The following is a 25,210-nucleotide window of genomic DNA, read 5'->3' as shown; positions in this document are numbered from 1 at the left end:
GTCCTGTTTATTCGCATTAATCTGGACACAGAGAGAGATGACAAAGCTCAGTGTGCTATGTGGCGGTTAGCTATGTAATCCATTAGTCATGCTACCTATTCTACATAATGTTCGCGTGCCTGTGGACACGGAGAGAGGGAGGGAGACAGAGAGAGAGAGAGTGACATCGGCTCCGTACTTCCACCGAAAATGTCGAGTGGCCTAAATCGACAGTCCTGATAGCGTTTCACCATCGTCAAATACTTGGTCTCCGAACCTGTTCCATATCCAAACCATTCAAATTCATCTGTCCATCTCCTTACAGAATTCTTACCCCTTCACCCTTTCGAGTTCAATTACAATATTTGTTTTACAGAGGATAATATTAATGTGTATCTTAAAGAAGCATCATTTCCAGTTGCAGCCTTGATACTTATAACCGGGTTCTGCCATCAAAATATTAGTTACATTTCATCTTCCTCTTTTCGATTGCCACAATTTTAATGATACTGTTCTTGTGGGATCCCTAGAACGAACTTTGTTACTACGTAAACATGCTACTTCATTGTGGAGGTAACATTTCAGGTATTCCAAATTTGGACAGAGAAACGGGTGGCCGTGTTCACGCTTCGGTTCCGGGAACGAGTGCGCGATGCCCAGTGGTTATGCCTCATAGCACGAGAGAAATTTCTGTCTATATCGGACATCGAACACAGGCAACCCAGCCCGGCGCTTTCTAAATCTCACTGATTGCAGCGATAAATGAGGTATGGTTAAGAATGATGGATGAAGCGGAAGGAGGAGGAGAAGGTTGCAACATATAAGGTATTATTATGGTATGTGCCTAAAGGACCGAAGAAATCCACAGAAATGTTAATTCCGGACAACCCCATTCCGAGCCCATTCCCACAACCAACGATTGGAAACAATAAAATCGCTCTGGTTCTAATAGGTTTGAATAACTACTGCTAGATGTGTTCATATAATGTCAGTAACATGTTTAATTTATCAGTTTGTTAATATTATACATAGGCATCGACCAAAAATGTAGCGCGCATGGGGAAGATAATTAATAAACCTACGCATAACATATCGATTGGAAAGCCAAAGGAAAAGAGACCATTCACAAGACTTAGCGTTAGAGGGGGAAAGATCTTGACGAAAAAGGGTGAAAGTATATGGACCAGAGCTCTTGTGGACAAGATAATAAACCTTGGGGATCCATAAACGACGGAAAAGCTTGGACTGAGTCACATGGAGTGAACTGATACGTTACAAAAATGTCTGCATAAATTTTAAAGAAGTATATATTCAACGCGTATTAGTGTTGCACTAATGTATTGCATTCTTATTTTTCGATACATAAATACACCGCACATGTCTTTATACAAATCATTAAGCCCGCAATAAAAGTATGCAGACGCCGCCTGAGGTGAAAAACGACGTCGTTAAGGTTAGGAGCCTCGTTATTTAATTGGGAAATATGTAGGATCAACTTGTCCCTACGACTCAGCACCATGCTATAATTATACATGTAAAGCGTCGAAGTAACGCTCCACGCATTCTTAAACTTCATACCAGAGTACGGCCAGTACATGACCCAGACGCTTTGGTCACGGCCAAAGACCCTCTTCACCAATGGGGTAGAGGACAGGGTAGACCCCGCAGCCGGTCTGGACGTGGTAACAAGGAGAAAAACACCTGCAACTAATGGTAATCGAAGCTTGGTCGTACAGACCGCAGTCAGTCCACTGATCGAAATATTCTAGTTCTTTTCAGATGACTGTCTTCAGCGTTTTTGGGCCGTGCAATCTGGTATAAATTTACTAACGTTTCAGAGATGCTTGCTGCCTCGATCATCAGATGGAGGCAGCAAGCACCTCTGAAACGTCGGTGAACTTCTACCAAGACTACACGGCGCGACAACCCAGAAGACAGCCATCTTCGACCTTGGTGCCGTGAGAACCTGAAATCTCACATCCTAGCAGTTTATTTGAAATGGCATTACATTTTAAATTTGTTGTTGAATGAAACATTTTAGGGATTGGAAGTACTGGCCCTGAAATGTGATATGGGAACGACATGTAGCACACGTAATTAATAGATAACAATAAATATAAAACGTAATATTTTGGTTGCAAAAAATCCCCACAGATAAAGACGAGGTGGAAGATTTGAGTGTAAATTAAATAAAAATATATATCTGGTAAATAAGGTAGAATTATATAAACTAGATCTTCCTGGATAATTGCAGGCTTCTGTGAACACGATGATGAATTCTCAGGTTCAATAACAGCCGGCCGGTTGTTTGCACGGTTAGTTAGTAGGTCGGATTCCACAATACTGAGCTATTCAAGTTCACTGAGGAAAAAATTAAGCTCTGGAATAACAATTTATTGAAAATACTTTTAAAATCGACTAAATGTTGCAATAAATCCATCAGCTTTCGATAATACCAGTTTTAAGAACAGAGCTGCATTGACACTTGTCACTTCGCGGATCCTCAAGAGATAATTCAGCTGCTATATTTCCTCCGTTGTTCAGACCCATCACTTATTCACGCTGAATGGAGACGTTCTGTTGCTGTGTTTCACATAGGCTATCGACCTATACGTAGTCTGGGAATGGATAAGACAGATAGGTAAGACGTCATGACAGCAATACGTTAACTCCTTACAGGGCAATGTTTAAACTTAAAAACAGACGTTAGAATGTTAAAACCATTTATCTGTTACCATAAAAACAAGACTATCACAAGTTACGACAGTGATGGGCTGTCCATGTAATCTTAAAGCTTACACGTACCCTGATAATCCACTCGTTCTAGGTTTACTTGTGTTGTCCCGTACTCTTGTGGATTTGGGTATTGAATTTTACCCCCGTATAAATTACTTAGACTTCCTGCAATACGTCGAGAAATATCTTTGGATATGAAATACTGACAAAGTCTACGCGGCGTCACAACCCGAAACAACAACATGGACTCTGCATTTTGCTGACAGAGTATATTTATGGGTCTCTCAAATTGATTTTAAGAATAAATAAATATAATTTTCTTACAAACTTATTGACCAACTGATGCTTGTAATGGAAACGTGTTGTGTTTTCGTTGAAGTAGGAAAGAAATTTTTAAATAACAAACCATACAACACAGACAACGAAGGATATTAAATCTTGAAACAATTACATACATATAAGATACACTAAAACAAAAGTTACAGAAAGAAATCATGAGCATAACAAATTGAAAGACGTCAAAGAGTTGAATTCCTATACATATATTAAAGGATGTTTCTGTTGAAACAATCACAAATACTGCACATAAAGTTAAATGCATTAACCATCACAGGGAAACTGATATATTGATATATGTCACGTGTAAACCACAAGACGTTATATGTAATAAACATTATGAGGAAAATTAAGGACTAAATAATCATAAACCCCATAAGATATATACAATGCGTTATCCGTTGAAACGATCATGAACATAAAAGATTAAATACCTTGGCAGCTTATACATCAGAAACATCACAGATAAAGTGAAAGATATTAGCCGACCGATATAAATAGACATTACAGAGAAACAGAAATACATCGGGGGTTTTGAAAAAGGAGATACTGAAAAGTGTTTAACAGTTTAATCATTCGTTAGATCTTTGATAAATTAAAATGTTTTAAACACTGAAACAACCGTATAGATCAAATAAACTGAAATAAGTTTGTCTTTGAAAGAGAAAAATTAGAGCATGTTCGGCTTTGAATCAACCATAACCATCACAGCAAAAAATAAAAAAATAAACAAAATCAACGAAACTATGTTAGTTCATTTGAAATCGTACAGTACAGTTCGGTTACTGGATATTTCATCAGAGTCCCATTCAATCCGAAGGCTGTGGGTCCAAGCGTGTGTACTGTGAATTTAGCCGAAAATTTCACATACTCTGAGCCTCGTAGCCTGCAGCTGGGTTAGGAATGTGGGCAGGCAGCCCGCAAGCAAGGTGCCGGTCAGGTCGTACGCCAAGCGGGCACCAGCCAGACACCGAACTGAACCAGCCCCAGGGCGTAGGCACTACCTGGCCTGCCTCGCCACGAACACAGCGACCAGGCAGGGTGATACCAAGGCTCTCGTATTTCGATACTCTTGAGAGTGGAGTTACCGCTCAAATCCTCGCAAAACCTATTGTCACACACAGGCTGACAATCGAATGTCAACTCTGGTTGCCGTAAACCTCGCGCACTTAGCAGCTCTATACCGACAACATAAATGTGTGCTATTTTCAAATTAATCAGCAAGGGTATATCAGAGTCATGTCATGATTTTTATAAAAATTCCTTCACCTATTGGCGAATTAACTACACTAACAAATCCCCCTAATAGAGACAGTAGATTCTTTCTGGAGAAGCTGACATTAGCTGTGCTGGTCAATTTGTGGAGTTTTACAGAACCCTAAGGTTCATTACCGCGTTCACAACAGTTCGAAACTGAATCCTTTACTAAGCCCAATTAATTAAGGGCACTCCCTCATAATCTATTTAATACTCGCTTTAATGTATTTCCTTCTTTTCCAATGTCTCCCAAGAAATCTCTTCCCTTCAGTTCTTTATCATAATTTTTCACGAATTTATCATAACCCTCGTACGTGCTACATGTCCTGTCCATATTTTCTTATCTGATCTTCCTTTTTATTTCAAGAAGTACTTAATGTGATGTTTTCCCTTCCCTTCCTTGGGTCCGAATATTCTCCTCTGCAGTTTGGCCTCAAGCGCTCTCAGATTACATACTGGCAAGATCACAGTGCAACTGATACCGTTACACCCACCAGCTTTAGCCTGATACCTATTATAATTCACGTGTAAATCCTGCCGCCCGGACTGAATGTCCCTGGACCCGACTGCATGCGACGCAGAAAGATCCCGGGTTGGCGGCAGAATGTAGTTCTGTTGTCAAATCTTCATTTCAACATCAAATGGCTACGCGCCAGAGTACAGCTGAAAAATCGCGTGGTAGTGGGGAAAAAAATTGCAAGTAAAACACAACGCGCTTAGCCCACGTGTACATATTTGTCGGTGTCGTTTTGAGGTAGACGACTCTTAACGCTTAATAATCTGAAATCTCTCAAATTACGGAATGATTGTCGACCCTGGAAAAAAATGGTAATTGTTCTTGACTGTGGTCTTCCACGACGTGACCCCGGTGACTTCTAGGCCATTACCAACGTTTCGGAGGAGACACGTTCGTCCGAAACGGTGCCAGCCACCGACAACACCACAAGCAATCACAACCCAGAAGCCAGAAATCGACTCCTTCACTGTAGAGAAACCCAAGACTCATTGGTAATTGTTACCACTTGTACGTGGCTCGATATCCAGAACACTTTATAGTGAATACTAACGTCGCGTTCAGGTTACAATGCATTAATAATAAATCAGTTCTTATCAACAGAATAATAATTGAAAAATGATTAATGAAATACTGTTAATCGGTTAAGTATTAATCGACCAACGGCACGAATAATTTTAATAATTTATTTTTTAGTTCAGTGTTTTTTAGCTTATAAAACTGAGTTCATTATAGTTTAAATTAAGATGGTTGTGTTTTATTTTTCACTGTCTTGATTGAGGTAGGAAATACCGATCAATAATTGAGTTTTTGCACAGCGAAGTTAGTCAAGTTCTGAACACATTTTCGACATACTCTTTTGCCGAGACCATGCCTGCACAGCGTAACGCGCATACAGCGAATCCGATATTCAGATGTGGACGAAGCGGCGCGCATTCGAGAGCGAACGCTCGTGCGGCGCAACGTAACATCCTCAGATGTTCGCTGAAAAACCGACAGCAGTGTGGATCATGCGGGAATATTACAGCAACATCGTCCACGCTACGGCAGAATGCGCAAGTGTGGACCCGGCTTTACATTAAATACCTCCAAGCACCACGAAGGCCAACAGAATGAGCGACATATAATAGCAGTCTTCTGCGTACGCACGCAGATTTTGCATAAAAAGTTTCGATTAATTAGCATGAACTTGTGACACAACACGAGAACTGAGCATGACAATGAAATCAGATTTTGTACAGTGATAATTTTCAAAAATAATTCATGTATGACGTGAAAAATAAAGTTATTCTACCTTCTTCTTCCACACCCTTATCCCCTTTCTCTTCTTCTTCCTCATCTTCTCCTTTCCCTTAGTCGTTTCTTGACATTTCCCTTGACCTCTTTCTTCTTGATCGCCCACTTCGGCCCCTCGTCTTGTCTTTCTTACTATAGCTCTTCCTCTACTGATTCTCTTTCGCTTCCTTCTCATACTTCTTCAATGTCCTGATTCGGACAATTGTTCGTTCAGGTTGTGAAAGGGGCCGAGGACAATGCAGCTGTTAGGACACAATAAAACGAAGTTCACCTATCCGTTGCATTCCGGGTTTATAAGAAATAAAACAGAATAATTTGAAAGAAGTTATTCGGGCCGAAACGAACTGCTTGGCTGGCAATGCCACCTGTATTTAAAATAAATTACTTCAGAGAAAAGGAATTCTTATACATCAATTTACGTCGAATGAGTAAAAATTGTTATTAAATTATGAGAATATGTGTTCCTAAGAGGCATGAAGTGGCACGAGGCTTTCTTGAAGTCCGGTTTCACTTGCCTATGTATAATTAGTCTGTTTATGAAGCGTACGCAACATTACAAAATGACGATCAAAGTATTTTTTACTGTACTAAAATTCGGGTGACTTTGATACACGATTATGAAACTTGAATATTACTGAAATAAATCGTAAAGATTTGAATCATATTTACTCAGGAACTATTAATGAATGTCATTTAGATTTATGTGGTCTAAAAACTAACAATAAAACGAATGGCAAGTTTATATTCTCAACTGTATTCAGTAGAAGGTGTTTCCGCGTTTTCGCGGTTTAATTTCAGTATCATGTACATCAGTATCCTATTCGCGACCAAATTTTATAGCCTATTTTCTGCATCAAACGTTCTTCAGGATTATCAGCGAATGTCATGCAGATATAAGCTTAGCAGCAAAGAATTCTGGGGACAGTTTAACATAAAAATGACATCTGATATAGGTGTTCCGTCTGATACATTTTCGTTATAAGCGGCTATTCGCAGGAATGCACCCCAGTGTACAACGACAGTCAAGTAATATATTCATAGGTAGGCTGATGAACGGCGTATTCCAAAAATATTTGTTGGAACAGACAATTTAGTATTTGCTTGCTTTTAGATCTTCCTAGTTAAATGCAGACCTTGTAATTCTAAGAAACCACAGAACTTATTTCGAAAAGAAGAATAATAAACATTGTCCTTTATGTATTTCCAGATACATTACACTAGATGCCAATGCAAAAGTGAAAAGCTATGTGTACGCCAGTTTAAAGGAACATGTTTCATAAATGTGTCCTTTCGAGATGTTTCACTACCAACTCAATTCGACGTTCTTCCATTTCAGATTAAAATCGATTACTGTAAATAATCGACAGTACAGAATCCGCACTGCATATAGCCAAAAAATTATACTATTTACAAAACTATTAAACAAACAGCAAAGGATAAAGCCTTAATTACAGTGTGCCATTTAACTCGCTGGTCGCCGGCGGATTCACTCAACCACGACTTAGCTATTCGCAAGTGATTTCGCTTGTCTATTTGTATTAGGCTGGTTTACTAGCCTGATAATTTTCTCACAGTGCTGCTGTAGTTTTATTTTTAAAATGTCACTAGAAGTACTTCATGCGGTCGTTTTTTTCTGTGCTGATATTCCTGAGTAAAGATTATTCAAGTACTCCTCCTTCACAGTCCACAAGACATGTTAATTTTCTCAAAGTATTTAAAAATCATACTGGCTCATTTACATTCCACTCTGCCATTTTAATGCACTAAAACAAAAAAACATACTGAACTATTTTACTCTCCTACTTATTTACACACACAGAATTTACTATCTCCTAGTAAATTCCTTGTCGAGTAGCAACAGAAGTTGAAAAATGTTAACGCCATTAGCTGAGCGAGTGAGCGAGGCAAATATTTGGAGATTTTACTCGCTCATCCAATTATACAAAGCTATTTTACTCGCCGTTAGTGAATTCGCTGGTAAGTACCAAGTAAAATCACGTTTATGAAACTCAGGCTTATGACACTGCCATTGTTACTAAAATTAAATAAACCGGTATGTCATTTCAAAAAAACATGCTTTAAATATGAACTACAGATCTTAAGGATATCAATATTTAATGTAATTTACTTTACATTTATCTGTGCAATAAGCCACTTTTAGTAATTGCATTCATTTATATTTAAAATTCATGTAAAGAAGGGGTCATACCGGACCGATCAGAACCAAATCTAATTCTCTCAAGTCATTTTAAGGATTCTTTTTAAATTCTAAGACTTTGAATAATCTCAGATATGCGAATGGACACAGACCGACGTAAAAACAGGACCTACACATAATGTACTCACTCTGTACCAAAATCGCATAAGATTCACTCTCTCTCTTACTGACACTATACGACACATGGGTTAACACCGCTGTCAGTTCCATTTTGAGCTCTAGAATAAAACGACAGTTACAAAAATAACCTATTCAAATAAGAAAAACTTGCATTATATTTCTGAAGCACATTTACCAATATTTCTGGAAAGTTTTGGGGGACTCTTGTACAGAAAGAGAGAGCAAGCTTCGGAAATGGCAGTTATTCCACTCTAAACGTCTGATATGTTTCCTTATGACATACAGAAAGAGAGAATACAACTGGACTATGACAGAGCTGCTACGCACATCAGGCTGAATACAAGTCATTGCAAGTATTTTAAATCGTCTCCGTTAGCGTGGTGCAATTTAAGGTTCCAAATAGTTCATCCTTTTAATATTCACTCCATAAAGCAAATAAAACAAAGCGTCTCCATTTATAAAAATTTCCTGGTTAATAATGTTTAAGGATATAATCCCTGTTCATTCTAAGAAAAGCAGGCAACTCATATATACACTGTGTACGAAAGACACACTTACTGACTGTAAAGCAGGTGGCACTTATAGTTGCCACTGGGCTTTAATGGGTATATTAACCCCTTAATATCCAATGGCAAATACATGTACTACTAGCAACTTTGTTTGAAGTGTCACCATATTAATCACACAATTAAACTGTTTCCTTACATATTCTTAAAAGAAATAAAACATTTCGAGCGAATGATCACATTGTTTCTCAGTTTCTTACAAGTATCACCAGTATATTACAGGAACACATCTAGCGCAACACAAAGTTAACACAACGACAATGAATGCCGCTAATATTCAACACTCACGTTCGCAAAACCTCCATGTTTCTATTGTTGATGAAAGAGTGTTAACATGCATTAAGATGAGGTATCTGGTGGCATGATGTTCATACTGATTGTGAGTTTAAAAAACAGCCAATGTTTTAACGTTGATGATATTCGTGGTTCAAGTACGGAAAAACACGCTACAAGCCTGAGACAGAAGAAGTTGACTAAATTAGAAATTCTGTACATTGCTTAACACGTATGGGTCTTACTCGTTATTTATACAAGTCACTTATGGAAACAAAAAGTGCATTACCGCATTCATAAAAGTCAGCCAATAAACTCTGTCCTTAGCTGGTTGAAACCAAACAACCCCTCCGAACATGAAAAAGTCTGGCATAGAAAACCACATGCGAAGAAATAGGTTTCAAGACTTACATACAAGGTTAATATTAGTCCTTTCAGCACCTAAAACAGTAGAACGTTGTAAAGGTAAACGACACATATGAGAACGTAGTGACCAAATGACATTTAAAGTAACTGGTATGATATAGGCAGAAATACAATGAAACTGGCCCTCCGGGAACTACGAGTGAGTGACGTCTCGCTCAGGAACGTAGTCCTCCAGTTCATCTCTCAGTTAATGTTAAACATCACGACGTCGGTGAAACGTGTTCTCCGCTATTTTGGGTCATATCATTTTCGGCTACCAAACAGGCCTGTGTAAGCCTGGAGATTGATATTATAGTATTATCTGCTACATAATAGGCTACTACCCGTTTCTGGTCCTATACGTAAGAACCCAGATTGGGGGCGCTTGATAAAACGTGATGGATCTTACGGGAACGATCCTAACATACGCAGAAATTTACACTATAAACGTCGCACGATTCGCAAAACAACTTAACATTAGGGCGAAGAAATTAATGGAAGTAGCAAGCATTAAAGAGATGACAAATACAAAATTTTATCAGAAAACCTCAACATAAGAGACTACCTGGAAAACCTAAACACAGATGGGAAGAAATGTTAAAGCGTATCATAAAGAAAGACGGTGTGAAGTCGTGGACTGAACTCATCTAGTTCAGGATGGGATTAAATAAATATTGGACTCTTGTGAATACGGTAAAGAACTTTTTCGTTCTATAAAAGTTGGGAAGTTCTTCAGTAATCTGGTGAGTATCGACTTGCCAAGAAGGTCTCTACTTCATGATGTTAGTAATATATATGTACCGAACTTTTGCTAAACGCACAGTAGCCCGAAATGAGTTAACCGGCGTGGCAAAACGTGAAATAAATGGCAACTGAAGACTTGCACACAACCAAACAGACGCGGTTTCAGACCTGGTATCACTTTACAAAAGAAGATGCGAAAGGTAAATTTCTTACCAATGTCACCAAAGTTTATTGCAACGTTCACGGCTATAACCGAGGGCTATCTTCACAAAATTTCCTCTAATTAGCTGACCAAAATTCATCAAAAAGACACAAGTACCCATCGACATATTGCCGGCTATGTAGACGAAGAAAGAGACTGATGTTTTCGGTTGAACACACGATAATTGTCAAAAATCCCTTCCTGTTGCTTCCAACCGTTTCCGACATAAAATTGCAGTCTCCATCTCTCTCTTTGTGCTGCATGAAAGCACTGGCCGTTCTGAAATGACCAAGTACGTTTCATGGGGACGCCTTCTTTACTGTGGGCTACAACTGTTTGGATGCAGAAAATTCACACCCGAACAAAAGCTCGAATTTGAACAAATAAAGTGGAGAGAATTTTTTTAAACAAGTTCTAACCCTTTCCACTAATACTTATGATATTGATTTATTTGTTACATGAAAATGTTAGTAAAAATCGTTTCCGGCATATCGAAAATAATTAAGTTACAATATCTGATGTTTTTAACGATACAAACTTGTTATCAAGGAAACAGCCTGGTAATAAAGAATGACAGTGTTGAAAGATGTATCCGAATGGTTAGGAAGACAGAGACTTGCATATTTTCTATAACGAATAAAATTAATTTGTACCAAGAAAACAGGGCATTATACTAAACAATAATACCGAAAAGAAATATCACAAACCATTTTGTATTGCCGGTTATTCGAGGCATTTTAAAACAGAGACACATGCGTTCGGCAGAAGAAATTATAAATGGATTACATAAACAGTACTAAATTGATATCCACGGAAGTGAAACTCTTCACTGAACTGAATAATTATGACGACAGGAGCTCTTCCCTTGTAACAAACAAATATTAAGTTCACATGCAACTACTCAATGTTAATTGATTCTTATTGGTGAGAAGACAGAAGTATCTGAATGAATAAATACAATAATCAATATTAAGGTTTCATTGTTCACTGTTATAATATAAGATAAAAGAAAATTAAAAAGAAAACTGGTTTAATATACCCAAATTCGTACTGTAATATAACATTAAATTAACAGAATAAAAAAATAATTATTTCAACGCAATTAAGAATTTATTTCTAATAACTGATATCTGCTAAAACACCTGGAGTAATCAGTTTGTGTAAAGACCTACTTTAATAAGATTAGATCAAGAAAGAGACACATACGTGCAGAATGGTCGTTAAAGTTGTCCGATTTAAATAAAATCTGAAATTGCTAGAAATTTTTCGTTAAATCTTCCAATATCACATTTAACCAAATCGGGTTTATCCGTTCTAGAATTCTTTCATAGGTGCGGATGGAAGAAGCTATTTTAATACGCACTCCTCAGGGTTCAGAAAGATTATAAATATAATACATCAAGCTCGTCACGGTCTTATCAACTGATTCTTTAGTTTCTTAACTACGCTTTTTAAACTGTATTGATTAGGTCCTATACAGCCTCAAATGATACAGTGGTTGGTAATAAAGAATCTACATATATATTTAGAGGGAAGGGTCGAGGTCTACTTAAGATAGGCTCTCGTAGCATCTGAAGAAAATCACGAAAGGACCATTAATCATGGTAGCCGATCTCATAACACATGGGACGTGCTGAGTCCTGTCCACAGAACCATGAGTTCTGTATTACCATAGAAATATAGCTTACTAACTGAAGATGATATTCCACTGATAACTCGGCATGGAAAGGGCTAGTTCGTTCAGTCAATGATGAAGGCAAATTGAACTCATTACTCTATCTTTCGTACAGATCGTGAATCTCTCTCGAACAAGTCTAATATGATTATGTCTATTTCATCTCATTTCTAAACTAAAAGAAGCTGATGCCTATCACTATTTTCTGTCCCTTGATGCTTCGCGGTAGAAAGAGAAAGAAACATGAAGTTGCAGAGAAATGCAGTTGGCATTTATTGTAAACTGAGTCTCATAACTTACAATACACACACGGGAGCCAGAGGGCGTGCAAGCATGTGTGCGCGCGAGTGTATTCATAATGCAAGGCATGTACCAAGAGAAATACACAACCAGACCAATTGCTACGGGGCCCTCTGTAGCTTAGCCGCACAGTAGTAAACAACTGTTCGTCCCCCGAACTTCAGGCTTTTATTTCCTAGCTCAGTATCGGACTATAAAGTGGACCTCGTTATCTCACAATGAAACAGCAAAGTATTTGGGAAATTCGAAGTTACAGGTTACTCATGATAAAATTAAGAGGAGACACATCTCAGGAAATACTACCTACCACGTAATTCCGAATTCATTGTATGCCTTCGTCCCACCTACCTACAAGAAAATGCTTCATGAGAAGCTGATAGTCATCCAACTGATCAAGAAAGTTTCAGCCTTTTACTGAACTCAAAAGTCAAATTCTTAAGTTCCGCCTCTGGACCAAAATCCCCATAAAAGGTTTGACGGATGTAGAAAGGATTAAGATTTGTGAGATGATCACGAATACAAAATTAAGACGGAATCGATTGCCAATAGAACCGAAAATCAGGAAACACAAAAGTAATCAAATAAGATCAGCATACGGCAAAGAAGAATCGAGTTAGAAATGTAAGCTTCATGTCCCTTAACATTTTCAAGATCGAGAAATCCTTACGTCATCAGTCGCACACGACACTTTATTTTCTTTTTCTGTAAGCGTCTTTATGAAATATGTAAGGTCTTTGCTGAATAATAGATCTGGGAAGTCGTTGAATTCCTTAATTAATACATACACCACATACAAACATAATGCACATTTATACGAGCACGGATATGCATACATAAATTATCAATATGCACAACCATTTACACATACAACATACATGCATGACCCGTGTAGTAACCAACAAAAGTATTTAAATTTGTTCAAAGCATAGCCTAATGCGTTACGTGGTCGAAAAAAGGATACAACACAAAAATAAAATAGAAGTTTGTAAATTGTAGTAACATAATAATAAATCATCATGCAATCTGACTTTATATACCTCATGGTAATAAATAAAACATGAAGATAAAAATTATGAAGAGAGATGTTCAAGAAATAAAATTGAAAATTTAACGCACTTACGAATTAATCAATAAAAAAGACATATTACAACAGTGAGTGTTAGTTCCTTCTGCCTGTTTAAAGGCTTTCCTCTGCTCAGAGTACGAGTTTTGTTTGTAAATTTGTTATAAAATAAATTGGAATGCGAGGTAAGCCGACGAGCGGGATTATTGCTCTCCGTTGTGTTCAGTATTAAAGCCGTTAGAGGAATCCTGAAACATTACCAGGACATATCTTTTAGTTTGCAACCACCATTTAAAATGCACTGCTCTGAACCTCGAACAAAGATTTAAGTATAAAACTTCTGCTCTTACTTGGACAGTTTACATCGCCTACTGATGAAGAAATGGCGCTGTGAAACAGTGATAATAACAATTCTATGGCGCACGGTAAACAAAATCATTTTGGACTTACAAGAGAGGGAAACGCTATAAGAAGAAGCTACAGAAAATCTTCTCCTTGTATTAGTGAGTTGGTCAAGTTGAGGAGAATGAGATGGGCGAAAATGTTATCATGCAGGGAACAGTTGATAAACGCATACATTTTATGACGATAAGAGTAAAGCGTATGATGAAAGACGAATGGTATGAAAATGTGAACTCAATTTCTTTTGGGTCAGGATATTATTATGTAGCGGGATCTTATAAACGTGGCACAAACTTTTGTTTCCTTATGGGGCCCTATAAGGCTAAGAACTTCCTCACCAGTTCAATATCTCTTCATTGTTATATTTTCCAAGAGGCCCTACTTCACGAAGTTACATTTAAAACAGCAAAATAATCTCGTATGTCACGTGAGACGTAATAATTTTCGTCAACTTTGACGACTCTGCATGCACTGCGCTGCAAAGTCTTCTCCTTTCCGACGAGTGGAAAATTTTCATTGGGATAAGAAAATAAACACAGCGCTCTGTGGTTTCTAGTACTTTTTAATGCCGTCTGTCAAACAGAGCGATGAATTGGAAAGGATTGGGCAGGAAGTAGTTGCGTCGGGCGTTGCATGGGGATCCCAACTCCTTACAGTCTGCTTATACTCTCTCAACACCGATTGTCTCCAGTGACGTGAAAGTCAGTGCGAATATCGGAAATTCACGGCGCACTGTACTTCCTGGCGACATTCCACAGAATTACTCACATGCGCACACCTCGAAATATTTGCCTACGACGATAACTTAGGATGTTCCACCCTCTTCCTCAACAAAGATTTCAAGGGATTCAGAAGTCGTCCGTCCAACAGGCTGTTCCCCACCCAAAGGAAGAAACGTACACGATTTTCGTAAGATCCGCACTGCTTGTTACTCACTCAGAGAAAGAGTCTCTGTTTCCCTGTCCATCCGTCTGTCACGCCATGCAGACGTATGGGGAAGTGGAGGTATAGACATGTTTGTAATTCTAATGTTTATGTGCTTGGGTTTAATCGAATACCTCAGGCAACAGTAATATTTAAAGAAATTAAATGTTTATATTAATCAGTCCAGTATTTTAACTACTGCAAAGATATAAAATGAGACGTTATTAAATGTCGATTATACTATTGGAAACTAAAAGTTTTAAGACTCAAGTCCTCAGTAAAGTTTTTCAATGACCACAGTTAAATATCACAAAAGAACACAAAATGGGAGGGGGTTAAGCCGCAGTTTAAAATTGCAGTTGGGTAAGCCGTTGCTTAAAATGACCGAATTATCATTCAATGCATCCTGTATGGAGATTAAAAATTACAGAACTTTTTATTCCAGAGTCTTCTCAAGTCCTTCGTTGGCTTTCTCTCTCTCCTATGTTCTCAAACACCCTCAATCTATTGTCTTCTTTTGAGTGACAGATCAAGTATCACGCCCATGCAAAACAATAGGTAAAATTGCAATTTTATGTATTTGGTTTCCGGGCTTTTAGGTAGAACAAGGGAATAAGAAATATTATGAACTGAATAACAGTAAGCATTTCGCAAATTTAATGCAGTTTAATTTCACCATAAATATAATTTAGATTTGTTACTACCGTTCCTACCCTGAACTGCCACATTTTCAAAAGAACAGCCATTCTAGTAACGATACATTAAATTATATTTCACGTATTTTGTGTTCACTTATATCCCAGCCTCTACACTAGGTTCAAACGCTTTCTGGGTTTTAATTTAGAACATTTTAGCCACACATTATCATACGTGTTCAGCTGATGATATGCACCAATCAGTTCATGTTCCCGTTATTTTCTTGAACCTTTCTATTGGAATGTTCTAAAGCAAAGTTCAAAAGCAATGAAGATATTGTTTCAGACAATTCTAAGCAAAGATTTCATCAGAAAATGATTAGGCTTGTCTATAAGTTCCTTTATTGTCGCCACTGGACCAAAGGTTCGCGAGTTCAAACCCGGCCGAGGTCGATGAATTTTTAAGAGTGATAAAAATCCGTAGCACAACTTCCTTCTGGGGGGCGGGGGGGGCGTAAAGCCGACGGTCGCATGTAAAAGAACCTTACGAGCATGAAACGAGATGTTTCGTAAGCAAAATTCAACGGCCATTTCTCACCCAAGTCTCTCCTGATTCTCTATCAGATGGCTCTAGCAGACAAAAGTCAGGATAGATTAGAAATTGTGCAGAGGCAGTGGGCTGGTCACTCAATACTCACAAATGCTCACTTCAAGGACTAAGTAGGAAAACTCCGTAAAGGAGGCGGCAAAGACCCACAACTGGGTTGTAGAGACAAGGAAGAAGAAGAAAAGTTCCTTTTTTTTTGGGTTTTGTGCAAATAACACTTAAAACTCACTCATTACTCATGACCTCACAAAGCAATCTAAAATAAAATAAAGGTAAGATCCTCAAATGTTCCTCTAATTTCATCAAGGATATAATTAGGCCCTATTTCTTTCTTACGTTCAATCACAGCATGGCAGGAAGCCTTAAGGCCTATCACATACTGATATATTAGCTCATTGTGGCAACATCAGCTGATATTTGAAATACATTTGTTTCGGTCTCAAATGGACTGAAATAAAGTATATTAAAACTAAATTTCATCATCATGTTCAACAAATCCCACCACTAGGTCCTATACTGTATCAATTCAACCCAGTTTACACATTCAAAACCTTGGTTGTTTAAAATCCATTTTAACAGTGTTCCCCACACTTCCCTCATCTACCTTATTTTTTCCAATTAAATGGGTCTATCGCCTCTACCATGCCTTCTGTGTGTCCCGTCCATCTACCTCTTCCTGATCTCATCTCCTGAATTTAACATTCCATCAATTTCATTGTAAATATAATTTCTATTTGTTGTCAATTATATGACGTTCCCTACTATCCAAATAATTTATTAGCTCTCTTTATTTACGATTTCTGTCCTATAGTTTAAGCGAAACACTAACGAACACTAGTAAATAAAGCAAACTCAAGATGTATTAAATTCTGCTTCATGCCTTGAAACGAGGAAAACGCCCAATTACGAAGATACAAGCAAAGGCGTTTATGTCACAATTTATATATCAACGTGGTTCAAACGATGTGAAAACATTTTGATCACTGCGTGGTTCTTTATAAAATACGCACCAATTTCCATCATGTATCCGATATCTTACATTTTTTTACTTCGTTGTCCATTGCACATGCAACTGCATTTGCATTTTCTATAAAATGATAGTTAAAATTATTGGTCTTCGCCGACACATAATGCACTCAAGTTACAATCCTCGTTACAAACAGCATATATTAAGCACACGTGTATATATACATATATATATACACACACACACATCAGTACCTGTTTCAATATATACGATTCTGTTCATAAAAAGAAGACATTTATATGTACAGTCTCCACAGCCGAAGATTCTCTCACTACTAACCGTTTTCAGCGGACCACGTACACAACACGTGAGAACAATGCCCATTTCTGCAATGGTCCACACATGTGGATAAAACTAAGTAACAACAAATTTTATAATTTACCTCGTCAGAGAATATTGTTGGATCAATAAAGACGACATTGGCAAGACGTTTAGCACGCGTGGGGAGCAGACAAAATCATACAGATTAAGTAGGAAAAACTTTTGGTGAGTACAGATTAGAGAGACCTAGAACTAATTGGAGAAGGGGTGGACTACTTTCAAATGAAGACACAAATAAATCTTAGGGTCCTACGAAGCAAGCATTTTCAAATCGTTACAAGTCTAACAGATTTTGGAGTTAGCTAGTTGCATATAATTTCCGCTACTTTCTATATTTATATATATGTACATATTTCAGTCAGCAATGCGCTTAAAAATGTATTTGCAAAACTACTGCTTTAATAGTCTGCTTTCAGCTCGGGTTCTCTCCAACCAAGGACAGAAGATGGGCAAATAATAGCAAACAGTTAATGAATACAGGCGAAGAAGTTGTGAGGTACAAAATTCCTTTCTTAAGCGTACTGATTCACGACCATTACTTATACTTGAAGAAACAGAATGATTTATGAAGATGGTTGTATTCTGGGTTGTTGCGCCGTGTAGTCTGATAGAAGTTTACCGACGTTTCAGAGCTCCTTGCTGCCTTCATCATCACGGCAATGATCACCCTGATAATGGAGGCAGCTAGAACCTCTGAAACGTCGGTAAACTTCTACCAGACTACACGGCGCAACAACCCAGGAGACAGTCAACTTCAAACTCTCCGCCGCGAAAACCTCAAATCCTACACAGAATAATTTATAATAAAATCGGACTCCAGAAAAATAAATACTTTCGTTCTCAAATGTTGGTGAGAATTTTTATTATTATTTGGTTTATTTAACAATGCTTTTTCAGTAGTTCAGATTATATAGCGCCGATCTGGAGAGAAGTTATAAAGAAAACCCTGTAAGTAAATATAGCGCATCCTATTCTCAGAAGCCACAGCAACGCATTCCAAATTTTCTTTTCGCTTTTTAATTCATGACAGTTCTCATAACACATATAGTCCACACACTGTGAGGAACTACATATATTGACGAAATTCTAACAAATCAACTACAAAGTCAGATTGCGATGTTCTACCAAGGGTCCTTGAATTTCAAGACTAGCACTTCAATCCATAAATTCATAATTTTGGAAAGTTTTGGTTTGCTTATTTAATGACATTGTATAACATCGTCAAATAAGATGAAAGAAAAATTCACAAGGACATGGAATGCAATAACTATGCCCTATTTTACAAAAAATACTGGGGCAATGGCCTAGGAGGACTGAAAAAACCATTAAAGATAACTAACAGGATGATCGGGGCTCGAACCAAGTATTACGAATGACAGGTCAGACGCTTACAAACCGCTTCTGTGTAATACTAGAAGAGAAAACCTCTTTTACAACTTCATCCGTTTGTAGTCTCGATTGAATCCTATGTTACAAAATAATTAGACTATTTCGATTTCCAGTGGTGATTCCGTTAGCTCACGTGCATTACACAGCACAATAGACATTCACCTTCGTCACATAGGCGAGGGTAAATGACGATGATATCCAATTACTTTCATACCCAGATCGAAACGACGAGAAAAATAGAAACGAAAATAATCATTATCGTTATACCAAGAGTGAGAAGAGGAAGGATGAAGCTGTCTCAGCTAGCAGTTCGCTTTCTTACGCAGCGTTCAAATCCCTCAGAAAGAAAGAAAGAGATAGGGAGAGCCCTAATCTAGTCTTTAAATAACACGGGCGTGGATAGTGAGCTCATTCACTAACAAGATCCCAACGGGACTGAACTTGCTCAAAGTGCAAGAGGATGTAAAAGTACTGACAGACCTGAATGGTACAAGACGGTTCGCTAAAAAATGAAGACATGAAATAAAAACGTTGTGTCAAAGATGGAAAATGTATTGAATTCTACTGAAAAACAGAAGTAATATTATAGTTTTCATTTTATCAGCAAAGTTAACATTCAATGTCAGACCCTATCATAATCAAAGAACCGATTTGTTTTTGTTCCCTGCAGATCGGCAAATGATAAGTTGATTCATAAAGCGATTTGTCAGTTTTGGTATGTTAAGAATTGACCCTAACGAATGTTTAAAAATTTTACTTATGCAACTCTAATTTGGCTTTTTGTGTTTCATAATTTCCTACAATGAATAACACCAACACTAGCAACACTTATGTAGAGTTCTGACGTTTTTTGTGGCAACACAGCTTCGATAAATATGCAGACAATTCTAAAGGAACGTAAAACAACATGGAGATGGCGCGAATTACATATTTTAAGTCTGGCTTGATGGCGATAACTAATTAATAAATGAAGTTAGGCGCGGGTGATTCTGTTTGAGATAAATCATAACATACCTACGATTTCTGCATGAAAATTCCTGCAGTACCTTAAAAAAATTTAACATAATTGTGCAAAATACTTAACTTGTATCTGAAAGCTAAACGTAGTCGGCATTTGTACTAATATAAATTATACTCGGCAATATTTCACTAAATTGTATAATTATTCACTTATAATTTATCATAATACAGACTGGCATATTTGAATGAAATTTTATAGTTACATTACATAACTAGTTCAAATGTGTTGTTAACGTAAATTATACTTTTGATTTGTCATTTCCCCTTAAACGCTATAGGCTAATTCTAGTAATTTTTGTATAGAATGATTCATTCAAAATGCAACCCTAACTACCACAGACGAATGCTTTCACGCACAAAACGACAAAATCAATCGAAACATTGAATTCTTCCAGGCGTGTTCTGTTACTGCAGCTTGAAATAGACACGGTCGTAATTTTAGCTGTCTTCATTTGTTCTCTCGATAAGCAGTCGTCACAAACAAACACATCCTATATCCGAAATTCTGTTACCAATAGGTGTAGGGTTGTATTACTCCGTACTTTCTTCTCAGGATACGCAATGGTAAATGCTTCACTAGCAGCAAAAAAACATTTTGGTACAAAGTATTGTTCCAGAATGAATACACATTCTGCTAATAAATACACCTGCTCAGCTCTTGCACAATTAGCGTGAGCAGCGGCCAAGTAAAACGAATGACCTTGACTTTGGTATCAGGGGGACTGAGAGGGTCTCGTATTGCAATGTGGTGGACCTCCTTCTGTTTCCAAAACGCTTTACGTCAGTAGGAATATTCGAGAAGCTGCACAGAATTCTAAACAAGTGTAATCCTTCCTTTTATATATTATATTCAGAGAACATAATTTTCCAAGCACATTTTCACTGAAACCGTTAGGGCAACATAGATACGTGGAGGGCAAATTTCTTCAACAGGACGATCTTCCTGATAATGTATGCAGAAAGCACCTCTGAAACGTTGGAAAATTTCTATCATATTAAGTAGCAACAGCCCAGAAGACAGCCATTTTCAGGGTATTATTTAACAGTTCTAGGTTATAAATACAAACTGTGTAATCAATCACCCTTGTGATGAGAACTGAAGACCCTATTTTAACAGACATTTTACACAAGTTCCCGACCTGAGCCAACACAGACCACAAGAGTAATTCATACACAATCTGCTTGTCGCCATTCTCTATCTGTAGGACATGTTTCAATATAATAGGATCAAAGGGCAGACGAAAGGCCGACATGCTCTAAAGAGGGGTGAAGTTTTAAATGTAGCTAGCTGGTGTGTATTCTTTACTATGTGTCGACAGGTATATTTTAAAGAAAAGGGGGCATAAAAAGGAAGGAAGGGGGGACCATGTTGTAGACAACAAAGTGTATTCTTCTCTTTTTCCTTTCCTCTCCCGCCAAGAACAGCATCACATTATGGTATTCTGACCCCCAGTTTTGGCACGATGGGTGGCCATGTACCTGTAAATGTCTGTAAGGCACTCTTTCCCTATAAACTACAGACTCACACTACTGACCCCAGAACGTAACAAAACTACAAACTGATTTTTCCTTCCTCCTACATAAAAAATAAAAAACGGAAATAAATAATTTTACTAATCGCCTGTAGTTGTCGTAGTGCATGAGGTCAATAACAGATACCTTATGATGCAGTTTGTAATACAATGGCAAGGAAATACCGAGCAAAATTAATTCAAATTTCAAGTCAAAACTTCCGTACAGATTCACTGCCTCCATCATCAAGGTTATGAGTGCTGATGATGGAGGCAGTATTCTGAAAAACTTCTACCAGACTACACAGTGCTACAACCCAGAAGACAGTCATCTTCATACTCGCCGACATGAGAGCTTTCATTTGGTGTAATTTAATCAGTTAAAAGTTTTCCGAAGGGGCTGCCGTCCTGCAGTTGATTAAATAAGCACACAAGACAAGTTTTACTCGGCCAGACTTAAGCAGAAAGACAGAGTCCATTAAGTTCCACAGCACCCTGTTATAACATACATTATTGATGACCGCTAAAATACGCACTTGGTCAAATACACTTAACTTCAAGTTTTCAAAAAGAATAACAAAAAAATAAACCATGCGCCTCTAAATTCGCTTCTCGCGATCACCAGACGCCGTTCAATAAATCATGAAAAGAGTTAAAACAATACAAGAGACTTCATTTTCCATCAGCACTAACGAACATATTAAATAAATTGCAAACAAATCATCGTATCATATACTGCTTCTTCTTCAGGTTCTTAGACGCCACTATGAAGAATTTTAGATGTCAGGGTAGTCTATGTGGGGCCTGGGATGGACAAAGTGAAACTGGGGCAATTTTTTCTCCAACTACTTTGGCTTCCAATTCAACCAAGTAAACTACGCTTTGCACCAATAGATTTGGCCTGCAGAAGTATCATGCTGGGGCACGTCTTCTTGTTCGGTGCGACCAAGACCGGGGTATGAAAGGAAACGCTCCCTACCTTGAGAATGCAGCGACCCGGTGGCTCGTTCTCCGCAACTGACACGTTGTAAAAACTCTGGTCGAAGATTGGTTCGTTGTCGTTGACGTCGTGAATGGTGACGAGTACAGTTGCGGACGAAGAGAGAGGAGGGGTGCCATTATCACGTGCCATCACTGTCAACTGGGGTGCGGGGTCCGTCTCGCAATCGATGTGTGACCGGGTGGTGATAAGACCAGATCGGGGGTCGATCTGGAACCACGTCGAGTGAGTGTCAGGGGTATCTAGGATGGAGTATGCCAGGGCAGAATTATTTCCTTCGTCGCGATCTACTGCCTGGATCTGAAACACCGATGTGCCAGGATCGGCCACTTCAAGCACATTCGCATCGTACACCATTCGCTCGAACTCGGGAGCATTGTCATTGATGTCTGTTACACGCAGGTGAAACGTCCGGGAGGCGTGCAAAGGCGGGTTCCCCGTGTCTGTCGCGATAACACTCAGGGTGTAGTTGGGTTGCAGCTCACGGTCCAAGGGCAGTGACACAATCACTAAGTATATGATGTTATCTCGTGTTGCCAGACCGAACCGACCATCGCCACCCTCTAGGGTCACATTTACGTTCGAGTACTCCGTCTTGGAGTCCGGATCGTTGACAGAAATACGGGCGACAAACTCGCCAGGCTGAGCGGACTCAGAGATCTTCGGTGTGGCATCGTCGCTGAGAAAAATCACGTTGATGGTGGGCTGATTATCATTCACATCAGTGACGCGTATGGAGACGAACGCGGTGGTTTCCAGCGGCTGTATTCCGCTGTCGCGAGCCACTACCACCAACTCGTGGACCTCCTTGGTCTCGAAATCGAGAGGTCGATTCACGGCGATAAGACCCGTGCTGGGGTCGATCCGGAACATGCCTTCTCGGTCACTCTGTCGCCTGTTGACAGAATACACAACCTGACCGTTCTCTCCGGCATCCGTATCTGTCGCGAACACCTGCAACACACTTGTGCCAACTGTCGCGTTCTCAGGAATTGTCGCGACGTACCGGCTCTGGTTAAATATCGGCTGGTTATCATTCACGTCTTGGATGGTAATGTTGACCGTCATGGAACCCCTGAGAGGTGGGTTCCCACCATCTAGAGCCTCTATCAACAAGCTATATGCAGCGGTAGTCTCCCTGTCCAGAAACCCGTTTATCTGGAGATCCAGATACAAAACTCCGTCGCGTTCACGATGGGAAGACAACCGAAAGGCATTATTTACGTTTCCGGACACTATGTTATAGCGCTGAGTGTTATAAATCCCCAGGTCCAAGTCCCTGGCAGGGTGCAACGTTCGTTTCACATCGCGGGGAGTGTTTTCCGGGAACTCTATGCCCATTACTTGCGTAGGGAACGTCGGTGCATTGTCATTCTCGTCCAGCACTCTCACCACCACTCGCACGTTTTCTCCACTCAACGGTATCGCCACCAACGAGTACGAAGATCTTGTCTCTCGGTCAAGGGGAACTTTAGTCCGTATCTCCCCTGTGGTTTGCTCGATGGCCAAGTCCGAATCCACTGCACTTCCTGGCACAGGAACTATGAGGTACGGAGGGCCACTGTCGCTGGAAGAGCCATCCCCTATGTAACCGACCCTGGTACCCACAGGGGCGCCCTCCGACACCTCCAGGTCTCGCACATGTTCGGCGTGTGCCCCTCGCTGCAGACAGAGTCCAAGCGCCAACAGAAGCAGCAGCAGCAGACACATCCTCCTGCAGCAGTCCATCGGGTCAGCCGGCCACCATCCTGCAAACAGCCACAACGACATCATAAAACAACATACATTGGGAGGGGCAAATAAAATCTCTATAGCCGTGCCAAGAAATTCCTCAACCCTTTCTAGGCCGAGGAATCTTGCTTGTAACATCGCTACCTCTTTCCGGAATTAAACCCCGGTCGTCCGGCCAATAAGCAGGTAGTACGTTTGACTGATGCATCTTTGTTGAGTGTAATATAAACTAAACCCTAAAATGTCTGACCTCATTAAATGTTATGAGATGAATATGATTTAGTCTCGGTATGTGAATGACACTGCTTACAAACACTTGTCTGGCAAGTCTACAAACGTGCTGAACCTCCCACTTAAACAAGGCTCGAGACATAATCCCGTAACTCCACAGATTATCTCAACATAACTGCATGAATTTCATTGTCATTCTGCGTGTTTTAATTATTGGTCTCATCAAGACACTGTGCTATACTACAGTCTCGCTGACGGAGTTACTTGTTGTAAATCAGTTGTGTTTTTCTGTACAATATTATTCAAAAACGAGCTCATTTAGAACACGCAACAATGTAAATATGGATGCATTGCAAAACAACAATGTTCCAACAAAGCGGATAAGTCATCCAATTTTGAATCGATTTTGTGTAACTGTATTTATCTTGCCTCCGAAAAAATATTAAATACATATTATACTAATAAAAGCCAAAATTATAATTGTTGAAACTACTGGTAAAATTTACAAAGGGTTTTGTTTTATTTTTTTGTTCTGCTTGTAGAAAGAACATAAGAAAGGCAGTACTTGGAACGACAAAATGCAGAATATTATTTGTTACAGAAACAAGCCAACTAATTCTATGAAACGCACGTCTTTCTTCAACAGTTAGCAGTTGTTTATTTCATGAAATTCCTCGCTTTTGTAGAACACAGAGATTCGTCACCTTCTTCCCACAAAACCCACGATT

At 38.9% G+C, this 25,210-nt stretch overlaps 1 protein-coding gene across 2 annotated transcripts in view; it reads right to left on the bottom strand.

The window, feature by feature from the left end:
- Positions 1 to 25,210, bottom strand: part of ds (dachsous cadherin-related 1) — a 430,815-nt gene that overhangs the window by 386,957 nt on the left and 18,648 nt on the right. For both annotated transcript variants that reach the window (XM_087351708.1, XM_087351709.1), the window contains exon 2: positions 22,500 to 24,268. In XM_087351708.1, coding sequence (XP_087207834.1) covers positions 22,500 to 24,248 — 1,749 coding nt within the window. In that variant the 5' untranslated portion in view covers positions 24,249 to 24,268. The remainder of the gene's footprint in view (positions 1 to 22,499; positions 24,269 to 25,210) is intronic.

Source organism: Zootermopsis nevadensis, unplaced genomic scaffold, assembly GCF_977971745.1.
Source record: "Zootermopsis nevadensis isolate Lab colony 2312 unplaced genomic scaffold, Znev_1.0 Znev_ptg000020l, whole genome shotgun sequence".
Taxonomy (NCBI): Eukaryota; Metazoa; Arthropoda; class Insecta; order Blattodea; family Termopsidae; genus Zootermopsis; species Zootermopsis nevadensis.
Note: the sequence above shows the minus strand (reverse complement) of the source record. Positions and strands in the feature narration are given on the sequence as shown.